This window comes from Poecilia reticulata, chromosome 3, assembly GCF_904066995.2.
Source record: "Poecilia reticulata chromosome 3, P_reticulata-male-v2, whole genome shotgun sequence".
In the NCBI taxonomy this organism is placed as follows: domain Eukaryota; kingdom Metazoa; phylum Chordata; class Actinopteri; order Cyprinodontiformes; family Poeciliidae; genus Poecilia; species Poecilia reticulata.
This window is the reverse complement of record NC_088832.1, coordinates 16,401,337-16,425,560: the sequence shown is the minus strand read 5'-3', so window position 1 is coordinate 16,425,560 and position 24,224 is coordinate 16,401,337. Positions and strand designations below refer to the sequence as shown.

At 37.6% G+C, this 24,224-nt stretch overlaps 1 protein-coding gene across 3 annotated transcripts in view; it reads left to right on the top strand.

Annotated features, from left to right (window-relative positions):
* fam189a1 (family with sequence similarity 189 member A1) overlaps window positions 1-24,212 on the top strand; it is a 97,878-nt gene extending 73,666 nt beyond the window's left edge. For 2 of the 3 annotated variants that reach the window (XM_008405192.3, XM_081605152.1), the window contains 10 exons: window positions 5,542-5,652; window positions 7,704-7,868; window positions 15,219-15,326; window positions 16,855-17,015; window positions 19,457-19,592; window positions 20,405-20,483; window positions 20,899-21,681; window positions 21,788-21,859; window positions 22,207-22,538; window positions 23,389-24,212. In XM_008405192.3, coding sequence (XP_008403414.1) covers window positions 5,542-5,652; window positions 7,704-7,868; window positions 15,219-15,326; window positions 16,855-17,015; window positions 19,457-19,592; window positions 20,405-20,483; window positions 20,899-21,681; window positions 21,788-21,859; window positions 22,207-22,538; window positions 23,389-23,586 — 2,145 coding nt within the window. In that variant the 3' untranslated portion in view covers window positions 23,587-24,212. The remainder of the gene's footprint in view (window positions 1-5,541; window positions 5,653-7,703; window positions 7,869-15,218; window positions 15,327-16,854; window positions 17,016-19,456; window positions 19,593-20,404; window positions 20,484-20,898; window positions 21,682-21,787; window positions 21,860-22,206; window positions 22,539-23,388) is intronic. The other variant, XM_008405188.3, reaches the window with a different exon arrangement.
* Window positions 24,213-24,224: the final 12 nt, after the last annotated feature.

The following is a 24,224-nucleotide window of genomic DNA, read 5'->3' as shown; positions in this document are numbered from 1 at the left end:
AATTTCCATAATTGCAGAATCATGGAAAACTCAATGGACTGTGATATGGATTTTTCATTATAGATGTGTTTTATTCTCTAAAATTCTCATTTGCATTTACTTCACAAATGTATTTTCCTAAGTCCGTGTTTATCTTTCCATGTGTGTTTCTGTTCTCTGTTTTTACGGAGAACAGAACACATCTGCTGTGTTCCCGAATTTAAAAATTAAAATGGAAAGAAAATAATTTATTTACGTTCTAATGAAAATGGAAACAAAGGTTTATGCTACCCATAACTGAACAAAAATAACCTTGATATTTTATTTCTTATTTCTGGCAGGGTAGTTTTTCATTTACAAAGTTATGAATATAAATCTACATTCTGAATTTTTGCAAATTTAATCCACCAAAGGGAAAAGAATAACTGTAAACTCTGGCTAAATTAAAGAGGGAGACACACCGAAGATAGGTAGAAACTAAAAATGCTTTTAAAGCAACAATATTTTGTAACCTTCCAGGAGTCAATGCAGCCTTGATGAAAAGCTTTTTATTCTGTTAGAACTGTGTCTATTTAATGTGTGTGGCTCAGCACTGTGTCTGCTCAGCTGAACACACAGTAAACCAGAAGATATTTTATTAACGTTCAGCTTCTGACCTGAACATCAGGGAGCTTTTACTGTCATTGCCCTTGCAACATTGTAATATGTATGCTTTGTGTGTTGTTGTGATAGTTATTGTCATCACATCGTTGAAGTTAATGCAAAAGGAACAATAAACTTGCTTTCCGCTCACTGTTCACATTCATGTAACAACTCTGCTTTTTCTGTTAAAGCTACTAATAACTTATAATTCACTCTGAATGATCTGACATGGGTTTGTGTCTTTTGCTTGCTGCTATAGAATATTTCTATTGCAGCAAGCAACACATTTTTGCGAACTCTCTGCTTTCAGATTTCTCAACAATGTGAGATTAATTACTTGACCTTTACAGAAGCTCTTAGTTAGTATTAGTTATTGTTTTTTTGTCAAGGAGACGGTCATAGGGACATAGGTTTAAGCCAATTTGGTTTCTGGATGCAAACTACATTTTGTTGCTTTTTACTTGTGACGTGTGCAACGACAATAAAGTTGAATTCTATTCTAATTCTATTCTGTTCATTCCAGAACAGAACTGTTCTTTTATTCTAACTAGAGATACACTGAACATACTCTCAGTAATGGAGTCTAATGAAATACGTAGACGTTTAAAATGCACTTTTATAGTTTTATCAAACAGCATGTTGGATAAAACACTTTTGTTTTGCTTTCAGTAACATTTAGATTAAACATATGGACACCTAGTGCCTGGTAGTGTGGAGTTTTTTCACATTTTACCTCTTAACAACCTCAAATGACAATTTATTTTGGGAGTCTTTTGTAATAGGTCACCACCATAGAAAAAGTGGATAGTGGTGTTTATAGAGGGTTTAGTTTAAAAAAATCTGAGCCATAAATCTCTCACAAAGCACTGTTAAACATATAATCTGAAGATGGAAGACAGACCTATCTGTGAACCATCTTATACATGCAAAATGACACTTTTATGCTGTGATAGACTAACAGCACACCATTATCTCCACGATGAAACATAGTAGCGGTGGCATCATGCTATGGGGATTATTTTATTGACCAGTTAGACCAGTGAGAAAAATGAAACTGGTCAAAGTTGAAGTAATTACATGTCAATAATTAAAGATGAACATTCAGACGCTGCACTAGAGGTGGGACTGAAAGAGAGTTTCACCTTTCAGCAGCAATCTGACCATAAATATGCATCCGAAGCTCTTATAGAACAGTTTATGGTTCAGTCAAAGTTCAGACTTAAGTCCATTTTAGAATCTGTGTTTGGACAAAAAGAGTTTGTATCATAGCCTGTAGAGAGAATCACAAAAACAGCAAAACTCTAAATCTGCAGGTAAGACCTCTGAGAGAATCAGAAATAAGAATCAGCCAGTTTCAGTCTGATACATTTCTAATTATAACTAAGCAGATTTATCCTCCAATTTAACCTTGAACTGAAAAGAGGAGCACATAAAAAGGTAGTACTGGAAACAGTTGTATCTTATTTTTAAAGTTGTCCCAATTTTGTTTTTTTCTGGGTTTTTTTATCTAACAATTTTTAGAAACAAACTTCTTTATTTTGCTACTGTAGCTAAAGCTAATTGATAAAATACTCATTCTCTAATTACGATTTTAATGTAATTAGAAAAGAAAATATAAAGAGAGGGAGAGACAACAAAAATGATTGTAAATCTATTTCTACACACAGACCCACACCAAATTTAATTATAGTAATTAGGTAAAAGTACTAATTGCAGAGATATTTATTTTTCACATTGGGGTTAATAGTCAATTAACATTGGCAGCCTGTTAAATTATTGTTGCTTGTTAATAAGGCGGATTCTGTGGTTCGTGATGAGACACACCAATGATTATTTCACCAAAAGATAATATATGGTAACTCCTGTAGCATGTTACAAATGTTTGTTTAAAGCTTGAATTATTATTTTATTTATTGATTTCATTTTTATAAAAAAATAAAATAAAAGGTTGCCAGGTGGTATTTCTAAAATGTGACATCTTATTTTGTTCTAAATTAGCGGTTCTCAACGTGGGCGGTACCGCTCCCCAGGGGGCGCTCACAGGACGTCAGGGGGCGCTGGCGGACATTTTCACAAAAGGGGGGCGCTGGGATGCCTTTGGGGGGCGTTTGATCCAAGGTAAACTTTACACCTAAAATGCACAACAATGCCTGTTTAGACTTTGAGCAACTTGGTAAAACTGTATTGTGTAACATTAAACCATTCTTGGCTGCAACTGTATCGATTGCAGCTCTTCTTCTATTCAGTGTTTGTTAGCTTCTGTTAGCTTCTTGGCGCAGCTCCGTTCTCCTGTGAGCTGCGTTCTCCTGACCCTCACTGTGTATCCCTCTGAAAAATGAACCCGTTTAAATAAAGAAATCCCTCCATGGGTGATACCACAATAGAGAGAGTTCATTTTATAGCGTTAACACCGGTTCTGTATGTCCGGTATGAAACGGGGTGATAGAACAACGGTACAGAACTTTTAAATTTCAATAATCAGAATGCAGAAATTGTTTCCGTTGTTTTAAAAGGTTTATGTCAGTCTGCCTTTTCCCCATCGATACGCTTCCCGACCGCCCTGCACCTTAGGGGGTAAAAAAAAAAGAGGGCACATTGTGCAAAACTCTGAAACAGGAGAAGCGGGACATAAAACGGAGCGATGGACTAGATGTGAATTATGGCATAAAAACAGAGAATCCGATGCTGAACAGTGGAAAAAATCAACACATGATGTGAAACACATCATGACGATTATGTGATGATGAGTGAAAATTACTGATGGTGAGCGTCAATAAATGATGAAATAAATCTAGCAACAGGAAAGAAACTAAAGTGGACATAGCAATAAACCAGTAGAGGATAATACTATTCAAAAGAAACTAAATGGAAATGAATGAAGAACTAAATGCAAGAACAAACTAAGAAACTAAAGTAAATACAAAGGAATAAACTGGTATGGCAAGACCTTTCAAGCAATAATTAATACAGCTTAGATTTGATATATTTATTTCTTCAATATTTTTCATGTCAGTGTTAATGTCATGAGGCTGATGACTCCATGACACTTTCAATTTGACTCATTAGGATTTGATTAAGAACCAGATTTGTTTTTGTAATTTCTGTCCAGTAAAACTATTAATCTATAAATCAATAGACATGTCTATATAAAGATATAATCCATGTTTCTGTCTCATATTTGTATGGCATTAAAAGGACCTGGAACTTTTGTTTTTCCACTGAAAGCTCTGGTTTGTACAATAAATGTCATGTGGGTGAAGTTTTATGGATGATACTCTGATGTCCCATTCTCCTGAAGGCAGCACAGAGCTGCACCACCAGAAACTGACAAACACTGAAGAGAAGAAGAGTTATGATTAATGTAGTTACAGTTCTATCCATGTTTTAATGTTGCAGAGCTCAGTCGTTTTGCAAATAGTTCAAAGTTTAAACTGGCATGTTGAACATCTTTTATCTGGTCATTTTGTGGAATATTTAACAACTAGAAAATGGCCCTAAAATGGTTGAGAAACACTGTTCTAAATGAAAAGACATTTCTTCTTCAATAGAACAAAATTTCAGTGGTTTACTTCTCATTTGTCTACTTGTCTTCTATCTCTCTCTCATCACTCACTTTCCTGTTCGACCACTGTCAAATAAATGCAACTAAAGCCAAAAAAGCTATTAAAAAAAGAAAAGCTCTTCAGAATGAGGAGTGCCAAACATCCTATGCTGCACCATTTTTGAAGGTGCTCCACATGATACACAATAAGAAGTTTGCATGCGATTGCATGCAATTGTATGAGTTTAAGGGAACTCGTCTCTCCTTTACCTGCATGTTTATCTGCGTTTCTTCTCCCCATTAACTTGGTTACTGAGCATTTATGCAACAAATATTTCTTAATTTTATTAATACTATTGCCTAGAAAATTGATCAATTACATTACAGACAGTGTTTTATATTGAAATGATACTCTTTCATGTAATAGTGCAGCTTTCAAAGCGTACTACTTTTTAGGATTAAACAGTTGATTTGTAAGATCTGCACTTCATTACCATTAGATAAAAGGGTTTGTCCTCCCATACTGCTCCATTTGTGTCCGTACTTTTTTTTTTTCCTGTCTGCATTTCCTTTTTTCATTTCAGTATTTGTTTTTCACATCCAAGAGTTTCCCCTGAAGCTTGCTCATCAATCTCCCAATCTTTCAATTTTCTGCCGTGGCAAGAAGCACTTAAATTTATCGCTCTATCTACATGCCATCTCTCCTTCCCTTTCCTTCTGCCTTCCACTCTGGGTTCTCCTCCTCTCCATCTGTTTATGCTTGTTGATGATCACCTTTCTGTTTGGTATCTGTCCTTCACCGCTACTATCCCATAGTTCAAACACTTTTTGAAAATCAGGTCACTGATGAGCTTTTCTAATGAACCGATTGTGAGTTTTTTGAAATTCTTTGCTTCAAACTACGGAGCTATTTTAGGTCCAGAAGATATATTTCCTGTTAAGGAGCAGGAGTAATCTCCACAGAGCTCACAAGTAACAAATGAAAGGAAGGATCTGTTGTCTTTTTCACTGCTATTTTAGACAGCCTGACAGATCTTAGTTGCTTAGTTACTTTTTCCTGCACAGTGCAAAGGTGTGCTTAAAGTCTACAGAACAAAGTCATGATCTTCTCGTTTTATATGTCTCTGAAAATTTTATTTTATTTTTTTCAACATCAGTACCTGCAGGTGTGAGGTAGAAGAAGTCGTCGGTCCCTCTTTTTTCCTCTGTGGCAACCAGGATTGATTAGCAAAAGCACAAAGTGTCTTTGTCGCTGCAGCTACTTTCAAACGGTGTCAGAAGGACGTAAGCGCTTAATCAATGCAGGCAGCAGCAGTTTGACATTGTGCTATCTGTTTCTAATTTGTCTCTGTTCCCTCCCTCTTGTTTCTCTGTCGCAGATCACATTCTTCATGCTGCTGTCTGCAGTGTGTGTGATGCTCAACCTGGCGGGCTCCATTCTCTCCTGCCAAAACGCTCAGCTTGTTAACTCGCTGGAGGAGTGTAAGCTGGTGAGACCAACTAGACATTGACCCATCGCAATCTTAGTTATTTGACTGTCAGTCCAATGTCTACATAAATTATTTCTATGCAGTGTTTGGGTGGGTTGCTGTGGTGCTTTTGTCCAGCACTCAGAGGGGTGGTCTGTGGTGGGTGATGAGCAGGGTTAGTTTTCTGATATGCTTTTGAATGTAGGCCAACAATGCATGTTTTTTTGTCCTGTGTGTTTTTTTTGTTGCTCCGGTGATGGACTGGTGACCTGTCCATATAAGATAACAAGCTATAGGCAATGATAAAAGTAAAATTTTAGTCTCGCATCTTAATCTGACATCTTATTTTTGGACCCTACATGTTTTTTGGCAAGCTGCAAATATGGGATGCCTTGTAGCTTTTTTTCAACTATAATTTTCTTGCTAATTTTCCATGAAGGTCAGATGAGCAAATAGTTGTCCACTTGTCAATTTTTTCCCCACCTGAGCTGTGAATCTCTGCAGTTCCTCTTGAGTTACTATAAACCTCTTAGTTGCATCTATAATTTGTGCACTGGTCTGTCAGTTTGATTGGCTAACCTTGCGTTGGTAAGTTTGCACTTCATGCATTTTCTATGAGGAATAACAGGATGGACTGAGCAGTGCACTGTGAAATGTTCCAAGTTCAGGATAAGGTTTTATAAAGTAGCCATCCTACTGGATGGGATTTTATTCAGGGGTAACAGGGGTACATCACAAGTATTGAATCAATTAATTGTCCCCATGATAAGAAATCCTGCATAAAGGGAGAATTTACCAAGTCACTAAACAGAGCAATATTGTGATGAATTCTATGTTATAAACAACTTTCATACCAGACAAATGGTCATGGGTTTTTGTTGTCCACCTTTACACAACTTCTGTTCTAAACAGACTGCTGAGCTGAGTCATTCATGAAAACAACAAAACCATTTGTTTGTCACCACCACTGACTCACGATTATCACATCCGCTCCAGCAAAACTCAGTTCTATGATGTACAGACTCAGGGACACTGAATACAATTTCTCTCCACAATTTTTATGTGCGACAAAACATATAAAGCCTCTATCCTTTGCCTTCCAACTCACGCTTATGTCCCTTTTTTTGTGTTAGTCTATCATACTGTACATAAAAATATCAACATTTGCTGTCATAAAGGTACATAATAAAATAGTTTTGCAAATATTTGACTGGTGTAAGGTGTCAGGTGTGGATAAAACTGGAAACTTAAAAGAATGTATGTTTTTTTTAGTTCTTCACCCTTTGCATCCATGCAGCTTAAAATATTAACTACCCACAAAATCCCCATTTATTATTCTCATTAGCTGTAAATCTATGTTTTGTATGAAAGCGATATTGTGAACTGAATATGAACTGTGTTTTTGTTTGAGGTACTGTTATGTAGCTGCAAAACTGTACGCTCTCTTTTCTTTTAAAAAAACAATACAAATAATAGCCTTTAGAGACCAAACTTTTCTTAACCAGATGCCTACCCGATGTTTTTAAAGTGAATTTATAGTGCCTGGGGTTTGTATCTATTTCATAACTGTAGAAGCCCCTTGTGGTTTCTAAGACACCCAGCCCACTAACCCAACTACTTCCACAGTATAAGCAGCTTTTCTCCTGCAAGTCGGATCGCGCATGCACACTAACTTTGGTACTTTATGTGACTCTCCAGGGACCCTCACCCACACGTGACTGAAATATTAATGTTCTTCATCTCCTCTCCCCAATGTAATTAACCCATACTTGTTGAGTTCATGTCCTGCTTTTTACTCAATCTGGGACACATAGCAGAGGTACCTCAGTCCATCCCGGAGTAGCTCATCATATCCTCACTTTGTCGTTTTTACACGTGCACAAGGCTTCACTGTATAAAAAAAAAGTCTAATTTGTTTAAAAACCATCAGCGTATTTTTATGGAGGGAGGGGATAAATTACTCGACAGAATAAGCTGAGGTCTGGCCCGTGCGTGTGTCTCTGTGTCTCTTTGTGTGTTTGGTCGTGCACGCCCGCATGTTCCTCTGTGTTTTTGTGGCATGCCTGTTTGAGTGCGGATGTGTGGTCTCCCCTCCTCCCCACCAGGTACCGTTTGACAACGATGGAGTGTGTGTCTGCTGCGAGCAACAGAAGCAGAGCACCGGCTGCAACAACCAGGCAGAGATGCTGAAACTGAACCCCCTGCGGGACTGCAACACCATCCGCCTTCGCCTCAAGGTGGCCGTGTTTCTCTAGCACTTCTACGTTTTGAAATAATACTGGATATATTGTATTTCATTTAGGTTTTTATCTGACATGGATTATTGTTTTAAATAATGTCCAGCTCTGAAAATATCAGCCTTACAAGAAGATATTGGATTTAATTTGTTTAGTCATTTAGTCTCGCTTGCATTTTCGTCACAGTAACAATCAATCAGTCAATCTTTATTTATAGAACACTTTTAATTCAGTGTAAAACAACGTGCTTTATAGAAATCAAAATCTGAAAGACATGAGTTTAATCACTAGGAGCTAGCCCAATAAAATTATCAAAGTTATCAAATAAATGGAAAATGGTAAATTAACTGTACTTGTTTAGTACTTTTATCAAATCCAAGGACTCCAAACTGCTTTACACTACATTCACCCATTCACACACACTTTATTTGGTAAGCTACATTGTAGTCTTAGCTGTCCTGAGGTAGCGGACAAAACAAAAAGTGACTGAGATGGACGTGGAGATAAAACAAGCAATTACTGTTAATAAAGCAATGAGGAATTAGAAGTTTGAAGTGAAAAAAAATAAATCAGTTAGAGAGAATGAGCAACTCTGAAAACACAGTCATCGAGATTTAATTAGTAAAGAGACCCTGGAGATAGATGTATATTTTATGAGAAAAAAAGGTGAAATGTTATAAAATGTTATGAAAACACTGATGTTAAGAACATGCTATTAATTAACGATCAAATCTAGAATAGTAATGAACAATATTTTTAAAAAGATGTAGCAGTATTTGCCAACAATTACTAAACAACAGCATTGAAGAGTAAAAGTTGAATAAAGTGTGCGTGCGTGCGTGCGTGCGTGCGTGCGTGCGTGCGTGCGTGCGTGCGTTTCAAAGGTGAATCTTAGAGAATTGATAATGGTGGGAAATAAACATCTATTGTTAGTGTTGGAAAAGACGAGGCTGGTCAGAGTGTGAAAAGTTTGATTTTGACCATATTGAATGTCATTTTCTTAGATTTTCATCAAAAATAGTCACGAAATCTTATCTGCAAATATCATCTACCTAAAACCATGTATTTACCATAAACATTTTAGTGTACAAAAATTATACTAAATTGAACTTTAACGCCTGACAGTCATAATATTTTACTTCTCTAGATAGACTCATGGAAAACTGCTTTGCAATATTTTCTTCTAATGTGTAGCTTTTGTTCAACAACATGACAGTTCAGTCTCCAATTAGAGGGAATTGTAAAGCATATGTCTTTTTTTTCCCCCAGAAGGCAGATGTTTTAGTATTCACTGCGTTTTCAGGCTGGCTGTAGTTTAGCAGTTCGTGACCTGGGTGGAATATTTGATCTCTCCTGGTGTCTGCAGGAATAAAATACAGTGTGAAGCACTCTGCCCCTAATGGATAATGACAATCATATCCATTAATTTTATACCCCTGATTGATTATAAAACATTGATAACCAAATCAAAAGACTTCTTCGGGTGAAAAATGCTTATGAAAGGAGGAAAGATCGAGCACATTCATCACTGTGGTCATAACTCATTAAAGAAATGGGGAATTGGTGCTATAAAGCTTTATTAAGCACCGGAGCAGTCAGACATATTGAGTTATATCTAAGAGGAAGGTGTCATATGCAAGTCCCAGGAGTCAATTTCCATTTCAGATGCTGTTAGACGTCTGATTGTGATGAACTCATCTGCAGTGTTGTTCTTTTCTGTAGCATACAAAAGAAGAAATCTGATTTAAATGAAAGCAAGATGAAGCTGTAGACGATGTAGACTTGGTGTCTCATTTCTTTACAGCTTCTCTCCTCTTTAAGTGGCTCTCTTACATTTATGAAAGCATATCACATTGCCAGGGATATGTGCCATTCATTCTCCACAGACGTATTTAATTTCCATCCAGTCTTTTTTTGCGTTTCATTACTCTGCCTGGGGCTGTAAATCATTCGTGAGAGGTGGTATTGAGGTAATTTCTGGTTTCCTGTTAAGAGGCGGATGTATAACCTTACTCTGGTTGACCTAAGGGCAAAGTATTTTTCAGAGGTTAAATATTCAGTTAGCACACATATTAAGCAGCTTTAGTGAAAAAAAAATTCAGCACTTTCTCTTTGGTTTTTGTCCTGGAATGTTTTATAATGCTTTATTATTGATGTCTTCTCAAACCTAGATTAAAATTAACTCAGGTGAAGCTAATTAACATGCATTATGTCAAAAGACAAGTGCAGTTCAGCTATGTTAAGAAATAACTAATTGAGAGTATATATATTTAGAGAGAGAGAGAGAGAGAGAGAGTTGGGGAACTTTCATTTCTGTTTTGATTGGATCTAAGAGATCACGACAGTTTAACAATACAATTTAGTTTACTTATATAGCGCCAAATAATAAATTTTGTCTCAAGGCATTTGACAAAAAAATCATTTCAGTTCAATCATACATACATTCCAATTGATTCCAATTTATCGCATACACAAACATAGATCCTCATGAGTCAGGACACCACTTGAAGAAAATAGATCCTCTTCTAAACTTACCCAAATGTTCAGAAAGGAGAATAACTTAAAACAACAAGCTCAAAACAACTCAAATGTGATAAACAAAACTGGACAAGAAGAACCCTGTTGTACATTGGCATCATGCACCGATTGTCGAAAGCTTGCTGTTGGAAAAATGCAGGATTATGCTACTGCAATAAAATCTGAATTTATTTTCAGATGTTTTATGCAGAATCACCAGGGTGGCAGGTAATTTGCATGGCATCAAAAACACAGACCAGTAGCTGACGTGTTTGGCACTGCTGGCTTTCCCTTTCCAAATCGCCATCTGTTTTGGCAAACCCCTGACCATTTCCTGCTTGTTTCCTCTCGTCCGCAATGTTTTCGTCAGTGAAAGGAACAGCGTGACATCGATCTATTTCAGATTATGCATCCACATCTGAAGTTTCTCCATTTTTAAACTTGGTGATGTCTCGGATAGAGATGCATGAAAATCATTTTCTCTTGAGGTGATAAAACATGATGAAAACCATTTTAATAATGAAAATATTCACCGTATGATTCACCATCATGAATAACAGAGTGGAAAGTTTTGTACTCCTGAAAAGAAGGATTTAAAGTTTGTATAATTTTCTTCAGACACTGTTTGTCCACATCTGTGTGGATCCAAATGTTCTTTCTTTTAAGGTATTTCTTAAATCTGATTCATTAAGCGTAGGTTTAAAGCTGTTTGTAAAAAGTATGATTATAACATGTTCAAATTATGTTTCTGGGCAATTTTCTCATCTTACCAGAATTCATTTCTGGGGGCAAAAAAATCATCAGGGTGCACAATATTAGTACTTCACTGAAGTGATCCATTAAAAACATGCAGTTTGTCGGTTTCTGAGGAAGGATACTAGCACCAAAGCTTGTGATTAATGGTAAAACATCACTTTCCAGACAAGTGAGCAGAAATAACAGGTACAACATCATCCCTCTTGTAAGAGGAAGTGAAAGAAACCCATTACGTTTCTTGTTGCAGTTGCACCTGATGGTAGATGATATTTAATGCAGCATAAGAACATGCTGTTCCTGATGTTGGTGCGGGGCTTTGAAAAAGTGTTTGCCTACTTACAGGCAAACTTTTTTTTTCACTAATACGTGTTATAGATCATCAAACTAATTGTAACATCAGACAAAAAAAATCTCAGTTGGTACAAAGAGCATTTTTTAGATGATGACTATAAAGGGCGAGAAGCTGTACAATCAAATCTATTTAATTTTTTAAAGATCTTTACAAAGACATGTTTTTTTGTTGCAGTTGTTCTTTTTTTTATCCATTTCTGCTTATTGTTGGATCACCAACATTATTTTAACCCAGGCAAATGAGGCTGGCAGTGCTTTAGATCTGCTTTGACACCCTGGATGATTCATTATGAGCTCTTGGATTAATTTTGGTGAGCTGACTTCAATAGCAGAAGACAAGCAACAAATTGTCATTTGTAATTGAATTGCTTTAGATTGTAGCATTTTTTTTTAATCTTTCAGGCTGCATTATGTTGTCAGAGAAGTTATATTTAAGTACTGTATTAATTCTGTTTATGAGACAGGCCTCCATGTGGCAAGTTAATTAAAACTTTCCAAAATATTGATAATCACAGTTATTTTATGATACCAGGAATATATTGAATAATTTTTTTTAGATCCTCATTATCTACTTTTTGTACTTATTAAGGATATTTTTGTCTGACAAATTTGTTTTATGATTTGAAACGTGTAACGGTAGAATAAAGATAAAATCAGGGGAGAAATATAATTTTGTAGCACTTAACGTTCAAAACAGCAAAAATGAACAGATATAAAAACTCATGTTTGCAGGTTGCAGGGAAGAGACCAGTGGAAGAAAAACAGCAGAAGCAGAGCCCAGATGATGGGCTACTGAGGTTTATGGATGCTTGTCTCAACTGTTTGATTCAATTGAAGTCCTACTGTATCTCAAAATGTCCAAAAAAGGTTGATATTGGCTGTCAGAAAACACTGTTAGAACCGCATGGGATATAGCATCACAACGATATCCTTCAGATGTTAGAAAATCTCTGAAAGATTTTTCTTTTTTCTAATAAAACAGATCTCTGCTGTCTCTTCCTGAACAACATTCAGGACTTTCTCTCAGAGGCTCTGAAGAGCTGATTCACAAATGGGGAGGGGAAATTAACACGACTGCCTGCAAAACGAGTGTCTTCACACTGATTGGAAAAGAACAGGGCTCACTTATTTGACACCTTTAGCGTGATGTGATTCCAGACGCTTTGAAGGAAAAACTAATTGAGACATTCGGTCCAGAACCTTACGGTTCGAGAGGCAGCAGTTGAGTATCAGTGATGTGAAAAAGTAATTAAGTCCTCTCCTCAGTCTGTCACCATGGGGTTGTAGCCACATTAGGCAGGAGGTCAATATGAGAAGAAAAAAAATCATTTTATTTTTATTTTTATGGCTCCACAGTTCCAACTCCCAATCCAGATCTATACTCATACCTCCTATCATCACACCATGGGTGCATAGATCTAAAAATTAGCACTTTAGTTATTATGACTCATGGGGAACAGGAGTCTAACCTCTCTTAACTTATCCTGAAACATTCCCATTTTTGCTTTCTGTCCTGAATCTCTGCAGAGCCTCATCCAGCTTAAACATGCCCACAAGTCTTCACTCAGGAAGTGTTTGATTGACAGCCCAACACCTCAGGTGTCTCTTTTTGGTGTAGAATAACCTCTGCTTAAGTCTCCTTAGCTTATCTGTAAGAATGAGCCTTAACACTGTTCGGAGGAAGATAGTTTCTGCTGCTTGTTTCAGCCGTCTTAGTCGCAGTAAATAGTATGAGGCAGTAAGATTATGCGTTTGGCCAGGACCTTGAGAGCTTTGCATTATGCCTTAGTTCTCTCTTGGCTGCTGCAGCAGTGTTTGCATCACTAAAGACTATGTATTTATCTGCCTATAAACCTCTTATTTGTTCTTCTTTCGCTTCAGAAGAAGTGAGCGAAGGTACTTAAACCTCTCAGCAATTTAAGGTTTAGGTGCCAGAGTTACCCCGCAAGAATGCAATTCAACCTCTGGCATAGGTTCAGAAAGAAAACTGGTTCTGCGTAACATTCCCTTGGTGAGAGCGGCTGTCCTGTCCTTGGCAATTAGGGTTGACTGGTCAACGTAAATCCAAGGGTAATGCATTTGACATCAGTTGAAGCCAGAGCCTCGGGACTATAGCTGCCTTTGTAGATGCTGAATGTTTGGTCAGCATTAATGCTCTATGAAGTACATAAGTGTGGTGAGATGTACTTACCATTATAGAAATTAAAGCCTCTATTAGTCTGTCAATTGAGGAGAGTACACTAGCTGAAACCTAAAGCGAAAGTAGTGACAGTCCAGCAGTTATTAACAGCTTGGCGTGAAATGTCAGACAGACTGATGTAATGTCAATAAGTTTCCCAGACATTCTTCCAACACAAAATCTGTTCAGAATGAACTACAAACTAATAGATGTGGAGTGAAAAAAAGCTTTGCAATGTGAGTTATTCTAGAAAGAAACTTCAAAAATACACATATTTTCAAAGGAACTTGAAATCTTTACTGGGTGATCTGAATAGTGGGCATGAGTGTGAAGACACTGAAAATGTTTGAAGGTCGTCTGAGGGACATAATATCACTATAACTGAGAGCCAAATATTCTTCTCTTCTAAATGACGACAAGTTTATATGAATTTAAACAAAACCCAGATATGTTTTAAAGACTGGGGCACTCGTAGTTGAAAACAGACTAAAGCCAAAGTTATGGCTCTATAAACTTTTAAAAGGTTAATTTGAGCTAAAAGGAGGCACACCTGCTTATGGCAACACATCAGACGCACATCTCCTTTGTTACATAATGGAAAAAGAAAATACATCAGACTGAAAAATGTGGACCCCCACAAGTCTGGCTCAACCATGGACACAATTGCCAGATGCTAAAGGGGGACAACATTCATCTCTTCAAACAATTATACACAACCATTATCACCATGGGAGTGTCCAGCTGTTAGGGAGAAGGCGGATTCTGTGTCCTAGAAATGAATGTGCTATTCTACCCCAAAACAAAAGCAAAAGACCTTGAGACTGGTCAAACAGTGATACCAACACAGGCGACAGAAAAAAAAACAATTAAAGTTTGCAAGGGCAAATATTTCAGTTCTTAAAGACATCAGAACACAGATATGTGGTCCGATGTAACTAAAATGGAAGTGTTAGTTGATAAAGACCTTTTGAAGGAAAAAGGGGGAAACTTGCAAGCATGAGAACATTATGCTGTTAAGTTTAAAGGTGATAGTGTTATGGTGTGGAGGTGCATTAATGTAGAAGGACTAGTAAACACTTCCCAAAATACATATCATTAGGAAGCAAAAGTTAAGCTGTGTGTAGTGGAACATCTTAAAACATCAGCCAGGAAGCTAAAGCTTAGGCAAAAATTGGCTATGTGTCTTTTTGTGCAGACTATGTAAATGTTTGATTTTATATTTAAATGCATTTACCTCACAAAGGGCTAACAGAAAGACCGGTTTTCTTAGTCTTTTTAATGGTGTTAGACTTGTGCTTCGCTCGTACATCAGCATGTGGTTACAGATTAACTAACTGCTAATTTAGGTATATTAAAAAACAAAGAAAGGTAAAGAAAAACAGACATCCTTTTCTTATTTTACCAGTTAAAGAAATCAGGTCTTTCTTAGGTTTTTTCCCCCCAGATGTTTTCCACAAATTCCTCTCACCTTTAGTCTCATAATTTCCCTCTCTCCTTTTTGTTTTCTTCTCCTCTAACAGTCTCCTCCTCTGTCTCTTCTCCTTTAGGAGCTGCTGTTCAGCGTCTGTGCCCTTAACGTCATCTCCACCATTGTGTGCGCTCTTGCCACCGCAATGTGCTGCATGCAGATGGTGTCGACTGATGTACTGCAGATGGTAAGAGGGATGGAAAGGCGGGTAAAAAAAAAAAAAAAAATTCCCAACAACTGTTATTTCATATCGCCAAACATACCCGCAACTCATCAGGTAGAGCGCTGTTGTCATCATGTAGCTAACTGCTGTAGCTTGTGATGCAAGAACCCTCCACAGATTTCATGTTGGGAATTTTATGCCTGCTTAAACAAGTTTAAATATTTAAATTGCTGCCTGTGGCTACATGTTTTGTTTGACAACATTCTGCAGAGACTGGAAATCACTAGTCATGCTTTGTTTTGAATGCAGCCTGACAAACCCAGAGTTCTGGGCTCTGTCATGTTGAAACCAAATGTCACAGCAGAGCACAGATTCAGAGGCATTACTATAAAGAAAACAGACTAAAAGTCAGGATAAAAAGGTATTCAGGAACACTTTCTGTTATTCAGCAATTGCAAATAACATTGTAAATGAACTAAACTGAAATGAATCAGCCCCAATACGCTGCTGTGTGTCTGTGTTGTGGTTCTTTAAGTAAGCAATTTTCCAGCATCTCCTTCCCACACAAGTTATCTCATAATGTGATCTCTAGGTTAGCCAAGTGACCAGGAGATGTTTGGACATTTCAAAAACGTCTGCTGCACAAATATCATTATTCCCCAGACACACTTCTCCACTGCTATAGAAATTAGTGTCTCAGCAATGGGATGATACTAACTTTACTTTTTCTCATGCTCTGCTAAGCAGACTGTCTGTTGAAAGGTGAAGACGTACTCACATCGGCATGCTGAATGCTGGAAGTGGCTGACACAGGGGAGGTTAACATATTTATGTAGCATTTTAGCAAATTATTATTTGAAGTCTGAGAGCACATGCATAAAGCATTGAACTTTCAGCCCGATATAAGTATAAATTACTAAATATGGAGGAAAAGGCAGTGACATCACAGTAAAAAGTAACTTACTTTGTCCTAACATGATAGCAAATTAAGTTGCAAAATGTGCTGTGATGGTTCTGCAAAATGTGATGGTTCAGATTGAACATAATCTATTCATGTTTTAATCCAAATAAACAAAAGTTTTTGTTAAGAAGTGGTGCAACAGCAGTTGCACCATATTTTTTGCTCTACTGACATACATTTTGCATTATTGTCTAATAGATGCTCTAAGTAGCATCTAAATTATAATGCTGATCACCTTAAATTTTTCAATATTTGAATCCTTGAATATTTTCAAAGAATCCATGACAGCCTAACTAAGCTGGAGCCAACAGTACCCCCGTTATAGCATAGGATGCTTAGAAAGAAAGTAAATACAGAAATGAAAGGCAGATGAGCATAAAAGGTTTACATCACAAAACCTCCTTTTAGTTTCTTTAATAAACTTTATCAGTAACCAAAATAATAGATGTAAATCTAAATGTAATTGTAGGCTCATCATTTCACTTTGTGGAGTCTGTTAAGTAAAGTAACCAAGAAAAACAATAAAACCTAAGGATGTAATAAGTTATGTAACAAATGTCTGCTGATGGTTCTTTTTATGTTGCGTTTCAGTTCATGCCGCACAGAGCTCGAGCCTTAAACGCTGAGTGTATGACCCCCCATGGTACCATCCTGCATCAGACCCTGGACTTTGATGAGTTCATTCCTCCGATCCCTCCACCACCATACTACCCCCCAGAGTACACCTGCACCCCCTCAATGGATGGACAAAGGTGAGAAGCATAATTCTGCTGCGTAATGGCAACATTTCAATTTATCGACTTAGAAATTTAGACACTATCCCAGTATGTAAAATGTGATTAAATCCCAACAGCAATAGCCAAGTAGTGATTGTTCTGTTTTTAGTTTGTGGATTAGCAGTAAGTCAATAGATATGCCTTTTTTGCTACAAATTCCTTAGTAATTGAAAGTAATGTAAACTTTATCTTTGTTTGCCCACTCAATTAAATACGATCTAATAATTGAAAATAAAATATATGCAAAGATTGTGTTTACCAGTCAAAAGCAACCTAATACATTTAATAGAGGATCTCAGTTGAAATGGGGTGAACAGAGCCCTCTGAGTTATCAGTCGTCCCTTTAATATAAATAAAAGCAGGATGCAATTATTTTAAAACACTGGAGATTTGAGTCTGGACAGAGAACAACAAAGGGAAGCCAAGGCGGAAGTAAAAAACAGTAACTCCTGGGGAACCATTTGGAAGCAAATCATGATTGCAGTAAACATGAGTGGAAATTGAGTCCTACAAAAGTAAATATAGAGACATGGCTGTCTCTGTATACATCAGATGTTATAATGTCATTAAAGATTAAGAAAATCCTGAAAAATCTCGGCTGTGAGGTTTTAGACCTTTCAGCTTTGGCATAATTCTATGCTGGGACTAACTTCAATATGAAAAGGAGAGAACACATGACCAAGATCCAGTAATGCCATGCGGGTCTTAGTTTATTTAATATAGGCTAAAATATAGAGATTACAAAAAAAATCTCCTACTTTCTGCCAGATTAAAATGCATTATTCATCGTGGATAAACATAGATGCCACATGCTCAGGATTTAAGAAGACATGAAGTCTGATCTTCATCAGAGTTGCAAATGTCTGAATCAGTGATTTAATTGGACTTCATTTATACACATAGCCTGTTTCGAATTTCCTCCTCTGTGAAGGAGCCTGTTATATGGTGAGTGATAAAAAGGTTTTGGCACAAATTGTCTTGCTATGGATGTAGCATTTTACTCTGCAGGGTGCTGCTGAATCACTGTTTTAAAACAGCCAGGCTCTGCAATAAATGAATCCAAATGCTTAAACTCTTCCCCTACAGTCGAGAGTCCAAACGTTTGTCTTCTTATAAAACTAAAATCGCAACAAAAGGAGACCCAGTAGTGCTTTAGAGCTTAAATAATATATGGACAAATAAGTTATACTTTAAATATACAATACCAGCTGGATAAAACTAAGTAGATTACAACATAAGTGTATCCAGGTTTCTTTAAATGTTGCAATAAATTTCCAATGAGTTTTTTTATGTATGTATATTAAAACACATGATATGCAGCCAAATTTACTATGCTAACGGTTTAGCAGATTTTTGAGGTTGTCAAAAATATTGTATCCGTTAGAGCTTTCCTTCTCTGCTTTTTTTTTTCTTTTTAAACATGCTAGATTTTAAGATGCTGACAAGCTTTTGGAAATCAGCGTTGAGGTAGATTTACTTTCCTGATTTAATACACGTAGACATTGCTGCTTTTGTAATTACAGATGAATTAGCTTTGCTAAATTCTAATAGAACGTGCCAAGTCATTTTAAAACACCATCAATGTAATAAATTTGACTTTGGTGTAAAATACCTTCAGCTCTCTCATTGTTACCTTTAAGTCAAAATATAAATAATTGCTCACCGAGAGAGCTAGAACAATATTCTTAATCTTACCATTTCCAATGTTGTAGTTCTTAAATAGGAATCATAATCAGCATTTAAGTCTTTAAAATCCCGACGTTAAACAGTATTTATACATTTCTTATCGCAGTGTGACAATCACTCTGACCACTGGAGAGCTGGAGCATTTCCCCGTATTAAGCTGCTCTGGATGATTAGATGACCCTTCCTCCTTATAACTCCCCCCATTTTCCTCAGTCTTATGAGCTAGAATGCCACAGCTGATGCTATTTAGCTGGAAGCCACATCTATTTGTCAATTATGCCATAAATATCTACAAGGCAGACGAAGCATTTATGGTGTCCCTACTGAAGGCCAGGGATGTGTCATGACATCATAACGGCTCAGATGGTTGGAGGAAACTCAGGCTGTATTTCATGCTTTGTCGCTTTAGCTGAGAATAGGGTTGTAATTAAAAGATATAACCGCACGCTTGGCTGCTTATTCTTAATTGGCGCCATATAAAACAGAGGTGGTGTACACTGAACGGGGCAACGATGATATATTGCCTGGATTTGAGTGTTTGAGACAAGAGGATGTCTTTCACCCTTTAGTTAGATGCTGCTGTTTTGACCAATATTCACTTTTATCAGGCCAGTTAAATGCTTACTAGCGTGTGACTGACTTTGCGTATTATCCATTATCTCTGCATTCGGTTTTTTATTTGTCTGTAAGAATTTTATCTGTTGCTTGTTTCTGTTTTACCTCCTTGGCAGAGGCCTGCATCTGGACTTTCCACACTCCCCCTTCAGCGCCATCTACGGGGTGCCCATAAATAGCCCAGGAACCCTTTATCCAACTGACCTCCCTCCTCCGTATGAGTCTGTGGTGGGCCACACCCCGGCCAGCCAGGTGAGGGATACACATACAACTCTGCCTTCAACCTACTGTCTACACTGAAAGCAAACAAGTAGTAAAAACCACAAGTCGGCTCTTTCCTAGAGAATAAATATTTTTTAGGGTTTTTTCCCCCCCTTTTAAATTATGTACACATTAAAATAAGCAAATATAGACTTCTCTTGTAATATATTAATACATTACAGATAAACTGTTATTCATAATAAAGTATTTTTCCATTAGGTATGAAATCAATTTGGGGTATTTTTGAAAATGGGTGCGCAACCTATGTGTTTAAATGACGCAAACGGAAAAAATGTGTAACTAACTTATGTGGTTTGTCTGATATTTAACAAATTAATTGTCCTTTATAATGTTTGTGTAATTCCATACCAAAAGATTTTATTCCATTATTTGGTTGCATGTACAAGTTAAGGCCAAAGGCAACTATGATGGAAATCTGGTTTAGGAATCAAAAGTAGGATAATTTGTCTGAAATAGAAATACATAGCAGGGTAAGTGACATCTTCAGGGCATAATGATAAAAAAGCAAACATGCTAAAATCAGTCCGGCTGCTTAAGGTTTTTTTTAAATAAAGCTGTTGTCGTGTAGCTCTATATACAAAGCTGTTATTTTTCCTGAACTTTCCTTTAAAATGAGAAATGAATGTGCAATAGCTTGTGACAGAGTAACACAGCCCCCTACAGACCAGTCAGTAGTATTGCGGGTTAAGTGCTTCACTGCTCAATCAAAACATAAGTTCTGCATCCCAGCTTAAATGAAACTCCTGCGGCGTTTTTCAACTAATGATTTTGCTTTTTTCCAGGTCACCACCAGTATCGAGCAACAGGCCACTGAGTCCAGTCTGTGTGACAGAAACACCACAGCAGGATTCAGCACACAGGGTAACATCTCCACAGATCTAAGACTGACAAAATACCCGGTTGTATTTAATTTCATTTAATTTTATGAAAGTTGTGAAACTTGATCTCATTGTTAGTACTATTATGTAATTGTACTTTTTTTTCAGTTTGTCATTTATGTTTGATTTTTTTTCTTTTCCTTTCATAATTTTTTCGTTGTTTATAGCTTCATATATACAAATATTTAAATCATTAATTAAATTATTTATAATTTTTATTTTTTTATAAAACAAAATTATTTTCAATAATTTTTACGCATGCTTTGGATTTAATTATTAATAAATGTAGGTATTTTTTAATATTCCATAAAAAAATGGCAGAAGAGAGCAATAATTACAAAGACTTTCAAGTCATGCTGTAGCTAATCTTTTTTACTTGTACTTTATGAAAATGTCAGCCTCAGTTGACAGTGCATCGCTGATGGTGTCTGAGGTGGCTGACCAGGACCAGACCTGCTCTTCAGAGGACCTGTGCTCCCTGGAGGTGCAGGGCTCCGACTCATCTCCGTTTGGCACCCTGCAGACTGCCCCCACTGACGGAAGCTGCACCAGCCTTGAACTCTGCACGCGTCTCTCTACGCGTTGCCACCGCGGCATGCCTCACACCGACGCGCGCCCCAGTGACACGGGATTCAGCGAGTCCTCACACACCCAGGACTCCCTGGAACGCTCACCGGATTGGTCCTCGGAAAACTTTAGCAACCTGGACCAGGAGTATTCTGCGGAGAACACACACCCCTGCGAGGAACTGAGGGCTGCAATGCACATTTGTGACGAGCTGGCCTCAGCCAAACATTTACCAGAGGAGCCACCAAAGGCCCAGACACATTCCTTGATCAAAGCGAGAATGATGAGCAGGAAGCTCACCTTACCTGTAACTATCCCGCCACCGCCGCAGCCTTGTTCCCCCACCTCAGTGGCCTCCTCTGGTGGAACTTCTGCCATCAGCCCTTTGGCTCCGTCTCCTTCTCCCTCTCCCCCCATCCGGCCACGAGGCCCCAGGCTGTGCTTCAGTGTTTGGTCACCCTCCTCCTCATCACAGCCCCCCTCTACCTCAGCTCAGAGTGGCCAGTCACCCTCCGAGAGGCCTCGCGCGCTCAGAGCAGCCAGAAGGTATCGCAAACTGGCACGCATCGTCCGTTCCACCAGTGACCCCATCTCCTGCTCCACCACAACAGGAAGTACGTGCAGAAAATATTTTAAAGGACGTTTAGAGGACAAATCAGTAAAGTGATCAGTTAGCTCTGAATTGAGGCTCATAGTAAAGTTTTTTGTTTCCCCCTGCAGTACAGAACTGTTCCTGCACCACTGGAAATAACCCAGCTGCTGCAGGCTCAGGTCGTACTTCTCCAGAACAGGGTAAGAGAGTCCAAATGTTTTATATATCTACTGATGAAATGATATTCATACTCTTTAAATTTGTACGTCTCCTGATTTTTGCTTTGTTTTATAAAAGAATAAAAAAAGAAATTGATTTGTGGTATATATTTTTTCTGCTTTATGTACGTCACAGAATTGAAATAATAATAATAATAATAATAAAAAACACTGCTTATGCCTTTTTTTAATGCAAGTCAGCTTCATTAACCTTTTTTGTGCTACCTTACTTGATTCAATGTAACAAACTCTACAGGGTTTGACCTTCAATATTAGAAGTTACAGTCATTTTCTGTGCTTTAAGAGTTTTTGCATGATTTCCTCCTCAGAGCCTAGAGATGTTTCATCAGAAGTAGTCGGAGCGAAGCCGGGCCATGTAGCCACAAAGCAGCAGCAGCAGCAGAAGGAGGGCAGGAAAGTGGACATCCACCTTAAACCTCGATCCCTTCACACGCACCCCTCCCATGAGCGCCCGCACTCACTGGCTGACCTTAAGATGTACAAAGACACAAAAATATTAGTGGCCAAATTCCTGGAGCACTCCAGCAGCAGCAGTCTACCTCCAGAAGTCCAGCAGGTCGTCAACAACATCAAGTGTGTGATCAAGTCAGACGAGAAACACATGGAAGAGGCCATCTTCAGTGCCAATGTCATAGATCAGGTAGCCAGATTTGACTGTAAATATGTGCAACGCGATGTTTGACGACATTATTGTTAAATGAATACAGAATAATATTCTAAAATAAATTATGAGAGTTTTCTCTACAGTTTAACTGAATCTGACATGAAAATCGACAATTAAGATGTAAAAGGAGTTGATATTCAAAAATGTTATTTTCTGTTATTCAGCTATGTCTTCTCACTATTGATTGACTAAAACTAAATAATTAAACTAAATCAGATTAACCTACACATTTATTAAACAAGAAATTAATAACTTTGAAATCCCCATTCAAAAGAGCCATAAGGATAACCTTTCATAGTAACTCACTTGCATCATTAAGAATTTCATATATATATATATATATATATATATATATATATATATATATATATATATATATATATATATATATATATATAAATACTGTATTTTCCTGAAAATAAAATGATATTTTCAGAAAATATCAGTGTAGTCATAGCATATTCATTCTGACCTGCATAACCGTTGAACATGCAGGTATATCCAAACTCCATCCTGGATTTCAATGCACGACCTTCTTACTTTGACTATACATACAGTACTATGGAACCATTTTAAGTGACCTACAAAAAAACTTCAAAAACTGCAGACTGTGAGCTGGTTTTTCTGTGGGTTTGAGCTGGTTTTGCTGTGGAGGTTTTCTGTTTGTTTAAAATTAAAGTCAGTTGTATGATGAAGGTCTTGTGAGACTTTAGTTCCCCCAACACATTAATGTTTCAAACTTAGTTTTATTCATCGAGGCAATTGCAGCAGAAGCATAAACAGCTTACCAAAGACACTCTCTCTCTTTGTTGTTGTTTGTTGCTAGGTAATGACCCAGCGCATCATTGGCAGTCCAAGAAAACGGGACCACGAGGACATACATCTTCAGAGCTGCGGTGCTTTGAGTTCCTCCCCGTCGATGTGCCGCTCAAAACATCACCCACAGAAAACCAGCTCTTCAACTGGCCCACAGGGCTCCCCATCCTCTGAACAAGGCCTTGAGTGCAGAGAAACCATTCTCTGACCGCTCGGATCAAGACTCTGAGGGCATTCCAGTGTGCTGATGTTGCCGCCCTGTGTGGCAGATGTCTGCGGAGTAATTAATAACTCTCCAGACGTTATGGGATCATTGTTCGCTCAGTGTGGCTGCAGTACAAAGCATCTGAAGTGCTCCTATGCTGCTTATAGTGCCCTGTGAGACCATGCCAAGTCATCAGCAAAAATGGTAGCAAACTCCGTCAGAGCCTGCCAGTGTCTGTAGTGGCTTTTTTTTTCTCATCCGAAACAAATAAAAGAATGTTATTCTCCCTCAGGGGACCTTTTCTACTGAATTTCATCTCCTTATGAAAAGAAACTAATAACCCAGCTGGTAAGCCTGGATCCGTGACAGACACGCAGAGAAATATCTGTTGTCTGTATTCCTCTTGTCCTCATGAGAAACAAATGTGTCTGTACAAAACTGTGAACTGAACTGACAGGACGGACACTGCTGGCCATTGTTTGCTGACTTGTGGAAATGTTTCTGATAAGGTGGTGAATATTTTGTGGTTCAAAAACATCACAAATGTTGATTATTTAACTTACCTCATTGTGCTACAATTCTTATCAGTGTTACAATAAAATATGCCTTTTTAGTTTTGGCTGAGTGTTTTTTTGTTTGCA